Source organism: Myotis myotis, unplaced genomic scaffold (genome assembly GCF_014108235.1).
Source record: "Myotis myotis isolate mMyoMyo1 unplaced genomic scaffold, mMyoMyo1.p scaffold_m19_p_8, whole genome shotgun sequence".
NCBI classification, from domain to species: Eukaryota; Metazoa; Chordata; class Mammalia; order Chiroptera; family Vespertilionidae; genus Myotis; species Myotis myotis.
This window is the reverse complement of record NW_023416390.1, coordinates 28,623,044-28,637,847: the sequence shown is the minus strand read 5'-3', so window position 1 is coordinate 28,637,847 and position 14,804 is coordinate 28,623,044. Positions and strand designations below refer to the sequence as shown.

Below are 14,804 nucleotides of genomic sequence, written 5' to 3'. Positions count from 1 at the left end.
CCAACATTTATAGGGAACTCATACAACTTAACAAAAGGAAGATAAACAATCCAATCAAAAAATGGGCAAAAGACCTAAATAGACACCTTTCAAAAGAGGACATTCAGAAAGCCAAGAGACATATGAAAACATGCTCAAAGTCACTAATCATCCGAGAGATGCAAATCAAAACAACAATGAGGTACCATCTCACACCTGTCAGACTGGCTATCATCAACAAATCAACAAACGACAAGTGCTGGAGAGGATGTGGAGAAAAAGGAACACTTGTGCACTGCTGGTGGGAATGCAGACTGGTGCAGCCACTATGAAAGACAGTATGGAGTTTCCTCAAAAAACTGAAAATGGAACTCCCATTTGACCCTGTGATCCCACTTCTAGGAATATATCCCAAGAAACCAGAAACACCAATCAGAAAGGATATATGCACCCCTATGTTCATAGCAGCACAATTCACCATAGCTAAGATCTGGAAACAGCCTAAGTGCCCATCAGTAGATGAATGGATTAGAAAACGGTGGTACATCTACACGATGGAATACTATGCTGCTCTAAAAAGGAAGGAACTCTTACCATTTGCAACGGCATGGATGGAACTGGAGAACATTACACTAAGTGAAATAATCCAGTCAATGAAGGAAAAATACCACATGATCTCACTCATTCATGGATAATAGAGACCATTATAAACTTTTGAACAATAATAGATACAGAGGCAGAGCTGCCTCAAACAGATTGTCAAACTGCAGCGGGAAGGCCGGGAAGGGTTGGGGGGCAGGAGGGAGGGGGGTAAGAGATCAACCAAAGGACTTGTATGCATGCATATAAGCATAACCAATGGACATAAGACACTGGGGGATAGGGGAGGCTAGGGGACTGTCAAGGGCAGGGGGGGAAAAGGACACATATGTAATACCCTTTGTAATACTTTAAGCAATAAAAAAAAATAAAGTACATGCCAATATATGTTCACTTGCCTACTTTATGATTCTTTCATTTTCACTGAGGTCTTACCTTGAGATGCTCATTAATCTTCTCCTTCTGTTGATCCAACGCTCATAAATAGAGTAGAAAAAAAAAACAGAGCACAATAACAAAAAAACAAAAATCTGTGCTTTAAAAAAAATGCGAGTGATAATGGAAATGTCTATAATGAACTTAAATCACAAAGCAAAGGTGAAAGGACAGTTTCTTCCAAAAGCACCTTTGAGAGCCTGAGGTATAATTGAGAATGGAAGCCCATCCAACCTTCCAACTCGGACACTTGCTTCTTATTGCTGACAAAGGGAGACCACATCTGTGCCCAAATTCCTTTAAATTCTCACCCCTCTCTTGGGCATCAACTAAGTTGAGTTCTTTGAAAATTGAAAGACTGAGTTGCTAAAGTGATAGTTAAATATCATAGGGATAGTCTGATCTGAGTTGTAGGGTAGAGAATTTACATCAGTAAGTAAATAAACACAAGAGCATTCTGGGTCTGGTCAGAAGTAGGTTCATGGTTGACAACTTCATACAGATTCTGCATCTGATAAGCAGGGTGTCCGGGTCTAGGAGTCTGGGGTAGAAATGGGTCCCTGCTTCCTAAAATAGTGGTTGCCAATAAAGATTAACTTTAGTTGTTTAAACCACATAAAGAAAATCACACATTCATGTGTTGTAGTTCAGCGGGTGAATTCTCGATTATTCACTAACTTGGCGGGTATTTCCTGGGCACCTAGACTGTGACAGCCACGCTGTGGAGCCCTGGGAGAAGGTGGTGAACAGAAGGGTTTGACCCTGAGTGATTGGAGAGAAAGAAAGAAGAGGGAGAGACAGATGAACTGACAGACAGACAGAGAGGTTTATTAGTCTCAGGTGGAGTTTGAGGAGAAGGTACTTATTGTTAGTTGAAGGTTTGTTTGGTTGTGTGTTTGTTTTCCAGCTACAGTTTGTTTAAAACCTTTTCAAAAGTGGGGGGAGAAGATATGAAAGAAACAGGACAAAGAAGGGAAAATTTGGGGAGCCAGATCCTGGGAAGGCTCACAGGCTGGTTCTGGGAAGTCAGTGAGGGAGGCCGAGGATCCCTGTCAGATGATGTCAGTGCTCCTTGTGGAGCAGGAAGCAAGGCTGTAAGAGGACCACCCTGTGGGGAGCTGCCTGGCTTCACGGGCAGTGCCAAAGCAAGCCCAGCCTGGAGTCCACACAGAGGAGAAGCTGCTGAGTTTACCTAAAGGGGATCACTTGGCCGAAACCTAGTTTCCTCCAGTTGGAGGTGACCTTCAACCTGTATCTTCCTCCCCATAGGCTTCTTTTCTTGGAGCATCTTCTTTAGAAAACTTGTCATTAGAACTATTCTCTGATGCTTTGAAATGTAAATTCTTTTAAATGCCTCCTGTTAGTTCTGGGAGCTACTCCTTTGAAATATAACCATCTAAGACAGTGGTTCTCAACCTTCCTAATGCCGCGACCCTTTAATACAGTTCCTCATGTTGTGGTGACCCCCAACCATAAAATTATTTTCGTTGCTACTTCATAACTGTAATTTTGCTACTGTTATGAATCGTAATGTAAATATCTGATATGCAGGATGTATTTGCATTGTTACAAATTGAATATAATTAAAGCATAGTGATTAATCACAAAAACAATATGTAATTATATATGTATTTTTCGGTGGTCTTAGGCGACCCCTGTGAAAGGGTCGTTCGACCCCCAAAGGGGTCGCGAACCGCAGGTTGAGAACCGCTGATTTAAGACCATAATGTTTCTTACTCCCAGCCTCTGTGGAAAGGTAGGAGCCCAACTTTGGTGGGCACCTTGCTCTAAGTTACAAAACTACTTCTTGTTACTAAAATGCAAGAAAATTTACTTTTCTTTGGGTAAAGCCAGTTAGCAAACACAGATGGACAATAGTACCCTACCCAACTCTGAAAAAATTCCTCTGACCTTTGTTTCAGCGGAATTGAGTTGAGACTTTAGTTATGGCCTCTCTCCCTCATTGCAATAGCCTCGGATAAAATCATCTTTGCCTATTGAACTTTGTCCAATGCAACTTTCTCTTTGACAGCCCTGGTGAAAGCCCAGCTAATGAACTTTCAGCAGTACCAGGCCCAACATTGTGGAACTCGTTGTGACCAACAGTTAGTCATCTGCAAATTAAGATAAAGGACTGGGCTGGACCTGTGTAGGGTTTTATAGCACAAGGAAGCAAATGACAAGGATGATGACAGGAAAATTGGTTTGGTGACACATCGTGAGGTTTAGTTAGCTGGGGAAAGAATCAAAGCCTGCTGATAGACTGAAAGAAAAGGGAGGAATCAAGAAATTAAAGAATTGCGTGAGATTAAAAAATAAAGCAAAGCAGATGTAAGAAAATTGGAGTAAGCAGCAAGAAGAGAGGCAGCCATTCTCAGAGAGGAGTTGACCCAGTCTGACCATGTCACGCCTCACTAGAATCCCTTTGGTGGTTTTTCATTGTCTCATGGATGATTCCTTATTGTAACGACCGCCTCTTCCAACCCCATCTCCAGCCATTTCAGCAACACACACACACACACACACACACACACACACACACGGCATATGTGTGCTTGTGCACACATGTCCCTTCCCCCACCTAAAACAACCTGAAACATACTGTTACATGCTCAGCTCGGGCCTTTCCTGAACTTGGATGACTTCTGCAAATTCCAGGACTCATGGCTTGCCCTTAACTTCCTTAGCAGTTCTACTACAGATAGTGCTTTTATAGGCTTTTAAAAAAGTTTCTTTCTCCTTTTTCTTAATTGTAGGTTTTTTTATTTGTTTTGGAGAGAACAAGATTTTTACTCCCTGCCCTTAGTTGTAAAATGGAAAACATCTCTTAACTCCAATGAACATTTCCACAGAGGCTGACTCATTTGCCGGCAGGGTTCCCATCTAGAGATTGTCCTGATGGATTGAACAGCAGGGCGGGCAGAAGAGTGGCAGGCCCGGTCTGGCCCAGACAGCATCAGAGCTAAGCTAAGCAGTGTGGTGGCAGCAGGAAGGGGCAGAGGGAGGGCAAGCTTCACCACAGGAACCCTGAGGGTGGAAACCAAGGAAATCAAATCCCTGAAACAAGTGAAACTCAACATCCGGGCCAGATGAGATTGCACCTGATATGCCGAATGCAGGGCAACACTGGAACACAGTGACAAAAGGTCAAGGGAGTCAGTGCAACTGCCTCAGACTGGATGTTGCTAAAGAAGATAGATGCCACCTGGTCTTTTTACTTGAAGCCTCTACCCTACATGCATTAAAGCATGAACAGATCATCAGGTGCTGAAAAACAGAAGAGAGGGCTTCTTGTCACTCACATTATTGAGGGTGAGGTGGGCAACTCGATGCCATCCTTTACATCTTCCGGATAAGAACCATGTGTGTCAGCTCCTGCCTTGAGATGTGAGTAAAGTGCTAACAGATGATTCAAGTAAGATGGGATTTTCATTGTTTTTTCCAGGACTATTCCACTCCATGAACATAGTTGCCTCCCAATAACAGGGCTAAGACAGATGTGAGAAAACTTCTGTAGTAGAAGAATTCACATACAGAACTGAAGATCTCATTCAAAATGTGGTTTTCATGAACTGTGTTAAGAGTGAATTTATGAATACCTGTGCTAAATCCCAAAGGACCTGGGTTCAGCGTCTATTTGCTCTTCTTGGTCTCTGTGTTAGTTTGCCATGATTGCCAGAATAAATACTACAGAGTGGGTGGCTTAAACAATTGATTAGTTTTCTCATAGTTCTTGAGGTTGAAGGTCCAAGATCAAGGTATCAGTAGGGTTGGTTTCTTCTTTGGCCTTTCTCCTTGGCTGGTAGATGGCCATCTTTTCCCAGTATTTTCACATGATCTTCCCTCTGTGTGTATCTGTGTTCTAATCTCCTCTTCCTATAAGCACACCTGTCATTGGATTAGGGCCCACCCTTATGACCTCATTTAACCTTAAATATCTCCTTAAAGACCCTATCTCCACATATGGTCACATTCTGAGGTGGTGGGGATTAAGACTCCAACATATAAATTTTGAAGAGATGACACAATTCAGCCCATAAGAGATCCCCATTCTTTGGAACCTGTACCCACCTGGGTTATCCTCTAGATTTCATGACTCGGGAATCCAGCAGCTCTTGTCTTCCATGGATTTGCTCTAAGTTCTAAGCTCACTATGGTCTGAGACTGAATGAAGCTAAATCTAGCAATTTCCTCATACCCTGGGAATTTAGGTGAATTTAAACTTAACATAAGAATACTAGAGGCCCAGTGCATGAATTTGTGCACGGGTGAGGTCACTCAGCTTGGCCAGCAATCGGGGCCAATTGGGGTCATCTCGTCCAGTCCCTATCAGGGCCGATAGGGGCCAGCCGGCCAGGGGGAGGGACCATGGGAAGTTGACTGGCCACAAGAGGTTGGCTGTGGGAGCACATTGACCACCATGGGGCAGCTCCTATGTTGAGCATCTGCCCCCTGGTGGTCATTGTGCATCATAGCGACTGGTCAACCAGTCATTCGGTCATTCAGTTGTGCAGTTACTTAGGCTTTTATATATGTATTTATAGATTGATATTCAAGTAAAGGAGGAGAGGAGCAGGAAGAAAAGTGAAATAAGTTTCCTCTACCAACTTTTCAAACTGTGACCATTCACTGAAAAAAAAAAAAAAAGCCTCATTTTTAATAATGGAGACTATGTTATATCATGCTAGAGCATGAGCAGTATGTTCTGTAACCATGTTATTGTACCAGATTTATTCATAAACACTGTGTATCTGTTTCAATTCAGTTAGAGCCAGAGGAAGACAACAAATTTGAAAAAATCACCAAACTCTGTGGACAATAATGCTATCATAGGCAAATTCAGTCACAACGTTTGAGTCATATTTAACTTCTTCTAACTTGAGTTAGCACCCTATTTTTTTACTGCAGAAAAAAAATAAAGTCAACCCAATGAAGAATAGTTTATAGTCCTAGGGATTCTGATTCATGACCTACCCTTTCAGTCAGAGGAAATCAAGGCCTAGTGCAGCAACCCTCCATGGACCTTATTTTAGCTCAGAAAATTAAGACCAGACTCTAGGTTAGGTTTAATTACATTAAACCTTAATTCTTTCTTACCTTACATTAGCATTATTTATAAGGGAGCAGGAATAAATTGTTATAAGTTGAGAACAAATATAGAGAAGTTCTCCATCCCCAACCCCAACCCCAATCTCTATTTCTTTACCTAACTTTTTTTTACATGTCTTTGGTTACCTGTTTGGTTTTTTTGTCTCTCCTTCCATAAGTCAGAGACTTTGGAAAAAAAAGAAAGCAGAGACTTTGTATTGTTTATTCCCAATGACCAGAACAGTACATAGTAGGTGTTCAATAAATATCTGTTGGTTGAATGGGTGGAAACATAACTTTTATTCAATTAACTATGATTTAATAAGAAAAAAAAGCACAATCATTTGATATAGGTCTGGCACTGCTAGGGAAGACGGTGCCCACATCACAGATATAGCTTATTCCTTGAAGAAACATACCTTTTAAGTTTTTTGATACAAAAAACCCAGCTAAGATATTCTATATTCCAATACTTTGATATTTTATAAGATAGCAGAGCACACAGATGACTATGAAGATAACAAAGAACCAACAAAAGAACCAACATCAAGGAGCATCAGACACCGTAGGTGCTACTGTCTTCATTGACACAGAAGCACCTTTAAGCCTGAAGCCTTTTAAAACTTTGAAACCAACTAATTCCATCACATCTCTAAAGTCTCTGTGACCTTATGCAAATTCTTTAATTCCCTTACCTTCAGTTTCTCTATTCACACTATGACATAAAAATAGTACCTACCTCATGTTTAAACGAGATATTAGCAATATTAGCAAGTGATACTGGCACTTAGTGCCTAATAGTCTTGATATTATACTATATGACATGATTAACATCAAAATCCAAACCCTTGCATTCATCTTCCCTTCTCCTACTTCTCATTACTCCATCCAAATACTGTTGTGTGCCTCCAACTCATCTCCATGATGTCCTTCTCAAGTCAACCACAGGGCCAGGAGCAGGTGGAGACCGGCATTCTTGTGCTTCTTGATGGGACTTCTCCATTCCTACACACCTTTCCCATCGCCTCCTTTGAAGGACATGTATGACCATTTACCTTCCCTCCCTCAACTGTAAATTGGACTTGATCAATTCTTCACATTCCTTGAAGACTTTTGCATAGTCTTAGAGCCTCCCCTTTTACTTCTGTTCCTGGCATCAGTTTAGACAATTTCACACCAGAACGCACTTATAAAGTGGTTTTGTCCCCCAACCTCAGTAAAGTTTCAAGCCAAATTTTATTTCTAAAAGTCAGAGGACATGCTAAATGACACCATAGAAATGCAATCAAGAAAACCCAGAAGTTGGGAAACTTTAGAACAATTGTCCTGGTTTCTCCAAAAATAAAGTGCAAAGGAAAAATAGAGGGGATGAGGGTGATGATAAGAAACATAGATTAAAAGTAAAAAGAAACAAACAAATGCAGTGTATGAGCTTTTTTGGATCTTCAGTCAAACAAATCGACTACCAAAAATAAAAAACAACCTTTTAAAAAAAACACATAGAAATTTGAACATTGACTGGATATTTGGTGATATTAAGAATTTAATTTCATCTTTTAATCTATGATAATGAAATTGTTATTGTATTCTTAAAAATCTCCCATAGTAACAAAAATGTTACTAGAAATTAAGAGAAAGTTCCATAATAATAAAGGATCAATCCATCTGGAAGATATACCTCAAAATACATGAAACCAAAACTGACAAAACTGAAAGGAAGAATAAAAGTTGGATACATCAATACCATATATTCAATAATAAGTAAAAACAACAACAAAAACTAGACAAAAGATCCACAAGAAAATGGAATATTTGAACAAGACTCTAAGCCAAGTAGTTCAAATACCCTCGCACTTGACACTGTAATGTTAGCATTGTGATTAATATATTAGCATTCTGGCCTAGAAATTTCAGGCTTCAGAACCTCAGGTAATAGTTATTAGTATTTCTGGTCCCAAAAGATTCGGACACCTTCACAGCACTAAAAACATATGCTCCTTTTCTGGCTTTGCCGGGCTCACCTGGTGAGGCCTCCAGCAATCAGCAATGGCCCTCGCTGGCCATGTGGTTCAAAGAGAGGATGGCTGGTGAGGGTACAAGGGAGGGTGGTCTGAGATGATTCTCAGAAATCACAAAACTTTCTCTTCTGTACATTTTTTTCCCCATGGCTTTTCTGAAGTCTCACCATTTCTCACCTTGCTCATTGAAACTTTCCCTGGTACCTCTGCTTCCATCTTCCTTCCTACTGCCCCCTTTCCCAAGTTTCCACATTCAAGTTCAAACCACTACACTTAGTTGAGGTAACAGTTTCATTTAATCTGCAACTACTCTGCTCCTGCCCCTGCTCCACCCAGGATTGCTCAGTTAGTGGCATGGTTAGTATACTGGGTGAGGCAGTTCTTCATTGTGCAAGACTGTCCTGTGCATTTCAGTAGGTTTACCATTTCTGTCTCCTGCCCACTGAATACCTCTAGTACCCCTCCAGACATTGTGACAAATGAAAAATGCCCCCAGGAATTTCCAAACACCCTCTGTTGTCCCTTTACAACTGGGTGGCTGCTACTGGTCCCTCATACTTCAGCTCAAGTATGGACTGAACCATATACAAATGCCATCTTCATAGTTCAAGAACATCATACATTGGCCATTTAATATGGTTCAACTGATTATTCTTTCCTTCTGGAAGCCCTCACCTCAAATGCCCTTCAGCACTCTGTGACTTTCATTATTCAAGTGCTAATCACCATGTGTCATAATAGCTTGGTTCACTTGTCATCCCCTCCTTCTAACCAGACTTCTCAACCCTAATTACCTGGGAGCAAAGATCAAGTCTTGAATTTGCCTCTTGGTATCTCAGCTTCCTTTGGCTCAGGGCCTGGCATATAGCAGATACTAAACCCATGTTCTATGAATAAACAAACAGGATATTGAGCATACTTTCCCTGATGATTCAATGTTTCTATTCCTGGGAGATGTCTTCAGAGATTACTGAGCCACTTAACAGGTTTGGGCTCTCCACTAAATAACCTACCACTGCTCTGCTTTATGGATTTGTGTGTCTGGGTTTTGCATCATATCATCCGGGTTCCTGCCTCCAGTGATCTTCCCAGGGGCCTTTGGAATCTGAAACAGATTGCCCCAAGTGCAGTGTGGGGGCACAGCATAAACTTTGGTAACTACACTGGTTCAGGGTCCTTTTGTCTTGTTTCTGGGTTCTCGCTAGCTTTCACACATCTGAAGCCTGTCCTCTGGTTAGTGAGGCTCTATCAGGTTCTAAGAACATTTTGCACGGTCATGTTCTTTTTGGAAACAACTGAAAGATGCCTCAGTAGAACTTTTTTTTTTTTTTAATATATTTTATTGATTTTTTACAGAGAGGAAAGGAGAGAGATAGAGTTAGAAACATCGATGAGAGAGAAACATCGATCAGCCGCCTCCTGCACACTCCCCACTGGGGATGTGCCCGCAACCCAGGTACATGCCCTTGACTGGAATCGAACCTGGGACCTTTCAGTCCGCAGGCCGACGCTCTATCCACTGAGCCAAACCGGTTTCGGCCTCAGTAGAACTTTTGAAGTAGAAGAATATTCCTGTGCTGAGATGCCCATTTCTAGATCCCTAGCTGGTGACAAAATGATGGACTAAGAGATTTATCTCAAGGCAATTTCAAAATGGTTGCTCTGTCTCTGTAGTCACAAAGTATATGGGTACATTTATATATTTTTTTTTCCTCTTTTGCAGAATGCTGTCCTTTTTAATGGTCTAAATGTAGGGAGGGGCAAACATCTAGGAATGTTACAACATTTTAAAAACCTTCTAAAATATCCACATATTCCAAGATTTTTACATCAATGGACTTTGATCATGCAGACAAATAGGTGCAATTTTTATTTTTAAAGTTTTATATCAATAAACACTGAGCTATGAAACTCAGCTATAAGATCTTTCTAATTTCTGGTTTGAATGACTCTGAATCAAAAAACCCACTTTCCATTAGAATTCACAGAGAATGAAGCCCTAGACCATCAGGGATAGAGATAAAAGTAATAAGTAGGCAGAAGTAAATAGGAAATACAAATTTTCAGAAAATGTTTATATTTCCTACTAGCTCTTTACTTTTTATATATATCTTAAATACCATATAACTCAATCAACAAACAATTTTTGGTTATTTCTTTTAGTTTTAGTATTTATTCTCATCATTTTTCTCTTTTACAGGTAATTACAACAATTTAGGAAACAAAACTACAAACAGAAGAATGTTAAATAGTTTTTTAAAAAGAGTTGCTGCTTGCAAAAAAAGTTTATATAATCTTATTCCTCCATGCATAATTTTATACCTCGTACTAAACTAAGTAGCTTATGAGAAATTATTATTAAATAGTAAAACATACACACAAAAGGCTGACATATATAAATAACTTAACATGAAATAGTTTGGCTGTAATGCAATGTTTAACAAAGTAAAGTATGATGCAATATGTATCAACTTCATTAACTGGATAAGTCCAATGACACAAATCAGATAACTGCTAAACCCTCAACAATGTGCAAGTGAAACCACCAACTCCAGCGAGGTTCTTTTTGTTTTTGGCCTGTATCCAATTTCATTCCAAAGAGCATCTGTTTTTACATCCTCTTGACTCTTTGGCTGTAAAGAGAAAGAGAAGAAACAAATAAGCAAAAACAGGGTGACTGGCTGGTAGGAAAGGCTTTGGTACCTAACAGTTGCCTCTCATTCCCTAATCTCATCTCAGGATGCCAACCAGCTCTGAGTGCAGATGAGGACATTGAGGTTCAGAGAGGAAGGGCCTGGACCATCATAACTCAGTTAGTGATGACAGAAACAAGATGTGCACACTTATAGTATGTCTTTTTTTTTTTTTTAAATATATTTTATTGAGTTTTTACAGAGAGGAAAGGAGAGAGATAGAGAGTTAGAAACATCGATGAGAGAGAAACATCGATCAGCTGCCTCCTGCACACTCCCCACTGGGGATGTGCCCGCAACCAAGGTACATGCCCTTGACCGGAATCGAACCTGGGACCTTTCAGTCCGTAGGCCAACGCTCTATCCACTGAGCCAAACCGGTTTCGGCCCCACTGAGCCAAACCGGTTTCGGCCTTATAGTATGTCTTCACATTCCATGTCTATAGCACTGTGAAGTTAGGTGACTTCTGTCCATTGATAAAAGGTGGCTCTATTATCATCAATGTGAATCAACACCATTGTTCTCTTTTTCATTGTTTATATTTCAGTTTTTAACAAATGAATGTAAATTATATAAGCAGGAGATATTTTTGCAACAAGAATCAAATAGTTTGTGACTATCAAATGCATAGAGGAATTTATTCTGTCGTGTGAAAAAATCACTAAGTTTTAAAAAAATAAAAATGATTTCTAAGTAGAAAAAAAGGGAATTTTTGTTTTGATTGTCCAACTCAAATTTCCCTTTTAAAAATTCCACAGTGCGTAAGCTGGAAAACACCAGCAAGCCTAGGATCCACTGCTCTGCACACTGCTCTTGTCCCAGGTGTTCGGAGAGAGGCTACTAGATTGGGAATGCTTCATACCTGAGGACGTGCACAGCATGTTTCACCCATTTCTTCTTTGGATCTGCACACAGAGCCAACCCTTTCTTTGTGTGAAAGCTGAAAAATCAGAAAATTTGATTTGTGTTTAAAGAGCTTCAAATGGCTTTTTCACCAAACATGCAATGGAAATTTCGTATTCAAATTGATAGTTCTATGCACTAAGCATTTCATTTATATCACAGGTGAAACAAAATGCAAAAAAAAATCCATATTATCTCGATAAAGCTTGATGCAAGAAATAAAAGGGATGCTTCTGGAAACCAAGATCAACAGTAATTAATATAAATGTGAGGAGTGAGTCAGAAGGCTGGCCTGGATTCCTTTGATATTCACAGGGTGAATATTTACATTTTATTACCTACTGCTGATTCAAGGGCCTAAAGCAAACTTCCCCAAAATGTGATAATCTTACTGTTTACTAAACATTACCATCGATGTGACTGTTTGCATTCCTAAAAGGCAATTGTGTACTCTAGTAAATAAAAGCATCTGGGAAACAGAGACTCAGCGGAACTTGACTACTATAGTTGAGTTTTTCCTCTGTCTTTCCCCCTTAATTTCAAAATTATTATTTCTTATCTTGTTTGTCAATTTGCACATCAGCTCTTTCTCCAAGCCTTTGAACCCGAAAGCCACGCTGGCCGTGGTCTTTCACAGGATGCTGCCTGACTTTCTCTGCAGTTTAACAAATGGCTGTTCAATGGCAGAAAACAAAGTCCCAGAATTTATATATATAATCAATAACAAATTATCCCAAAGTATAATATCCAATATAAATTAAGACTATTATACGTGACAGTACACTTACTCTGAGTTTTTACTGATAGCCTCAACCATTTTCTGGTAGAAGATTATCATTTTGAAGTCTAGTCTATGTATTAGATTTTTTCTGGAGCTATCACATTTTGCCCCCTACTGTGCTTCTTTTTTTTAAAGCAAGAACCTTTGCCTTAGTCCAGTCTTATTTAAAGTGAGCTTTGAGTCAAGTCTCCTTCCGTCACCATGGAAGACTTGACTTGGGGTGGTGAACACACAATGCACTATACAGACGATATACTGTAGAATTGTACACATGAAGCCTATATAATTTTTTTAACCAATGCCAACCCAATAAATTTAATAAAATTAAATATCTATAAAAAGTGAGCTTTGAAATAGACATGCACTATTAAAACATATCTTTGCCACATCTCATATTTCTGAGTGAAACTCAAAAAAGGCAAAAATTTTTATGCCTGAAAGTCCCATGTACTTGGATACAATTGAGCTAAAAGCAGTTAATAACTTACATGACTGCATTGATGTCACAAGCATCATTGGCCCGCTGCTGTGTGAAGCCCTTGATAAATCTGCTGGGAATGACTTGTTCTGTATATCGAAGGCAGCAATCGAAGGAGCTTGCTGCTAAAAAGAAATGAACGGTGTTGAGTCCATATGAATGAACTATTCCGTGACAGGTATTATGAAACTTCTTGTAGTTGTGGGGAAGCCTAGAATCTGATCTATGTGGTAAACTAATCAAAGGAGGAGTTTCAGTGTCTTTGAGACTGAATTTAACATAGTTCTCAGTTCTCAAAAAAAAAATAGTTTGTGTGCTGGGAAATTTTGGTTCAATAATATAGTTTAGAAGCACGTGACTTCTCATAAAGGGAAAATCTTTAGTAAGAAACATAAACTGGCTCTCTTATTTCAATCCACTATAATTACTCAAGAATATGAGTAACTCTCACATGAAGAAATTCATAGATAATCTTTTAAATTGGCAGATTTTCATCTATCATCTGGCTGCTGAGTACTGAGAGGAATGAAAGGGTAAGACTTTACAAAGGAAAATGTGATTCATAAAAGCTGCTTTTATATGAGCTATAAATAAAGCATTTTGAAATTATAAGAGTTCATAGAAATTTTTCGTTTTGTTCCTTTTTAGGAATGCACCTGTTGCTAAAAAGTGATGCTCTCTTACAACAATAAAGCAATACTTGGACACTCCTCCCGCTGAATTATAACCTGCTGTAAGATAGGGGGTAAATGTTACCACAAAGTTGGCAAGTGGTGTCCCAGAGGCCTTGCAAGCATGAAGAACTCAGGTGCCGTAATCCACCCCTAAATAATGAGTTTTGAATTTTGCTGAAACTATTTAGTTGGGAGATGAGAAAGCTGGGGAAGTAGGAGCGTTCCTTACATTTTAGAAGGACCCCATTCACTGGTAATGCTCCTCAATTTACACCATCCCAGAAATAGCAGTTTGGCAGTATTCTGGAGCTTAGGGGTCTCTGTGAGCCCACCCACCCCCCAATCTGCTGTGATTGACAGCAGAGAAGAAAGCCTGGCCAGCAGCAGGAACCTTTCCCTCCTTCACTCGCCAATGAGCTGACAACGCCTATGACTCCCTTTTGAAAACTTTCTAACAGGCTTCTATCCTCTGGGGACACCCCAGATGAGTTCAAGGCTTAGAAGAAAATGAAAATAGTTCTTCCTGCCCTGCGAGCAGAAAGAGTGACACCTACCTTCTGTCTCGCTGCAGAAGTGGAATAGCAGCACTGACATCAAAGCAGCCAGGAGAAAAATCTTGCTATAGCCCATCATTTTCAGCTCAAAGAATAGAAGTGCTCAGTGCTGGGTACCCAGTTCCCTGGGGTGTTGTGGTGTTCTGATAGCAACCTGGGACTGAGATGGCACTACTTATAGCAAATATTGGGAATGTACACAAAAGGCGTGTTCTCCCATGGGGTTTTCCCCATTGATGGACCTGCCCCATCATGTTGTCACACACACACACACACACACACACACACACACACACACACACACGGAAAACTTCCTGCCTGGGAAGGTATGAAGGTCAGTGTTGGGGTGGGGGGGAGAAGGGGGAAATCCTGTTACATCCTTTGAAGATTCCCATCTAGTTTTAACTTAATCTCTTGTCTCTGAAAAGAGAGGATAAGAGTTAACAATAATACAAACACACAGGAGCATTCCAGAACTCCTATTGTTATACTCTATTTGCTTTGCAAAGCCAATCAGAGAGGGGGAGGATGGAGTAGGATTCCAGGCATACTCGGGAGCCATTCACAATTACAAAACTGGAACTCAGCTGTCACCAAAAA

At 40.1% G+C, this 14,804-nt stretch overlaps 1 protein-coding gene across 2 annotated transcripts; it reads right to left on the bottom strand.

Annotated features, from left to right (window-relative positions):
* Positions 1-10,263: 10,263 nt before the first annotated feature.
* Positions 10,264-14,359, bottom strand: CCL20 (C-C motif chemokine ligand 20). Of its 2 annotated transcripts, none has more exons than XM_036320638.1 (4): positions 14,205-14,359; positions 12,987-13,101; positions 11,677-11,754; positions 10,264-10,753 (listed from the first exon to the last, which is right to left on the bottom strand). In XM_036320638.1, exons 1-4 carry the CDS (start codon positions 14,281-14,283, stop codon positions 10,732-10,734), a joined length of 294 nt encoding a protein of 97 aa, XP_036176531.1. In that variant the 5' UTR covers positions 14,284-14,359; the 3' UTR covers positions 10,264-10,731. The 2 variants fall into 2 exon arrangements, with proteins under 2 accessions (XP_036176531.1, XP_036176532.1); XM_036320639.1 differs by having other exon boundaries at positions 12,987-13,098.
* Positions 14,360-14,804: the final 445 nt, after the last annotated feature.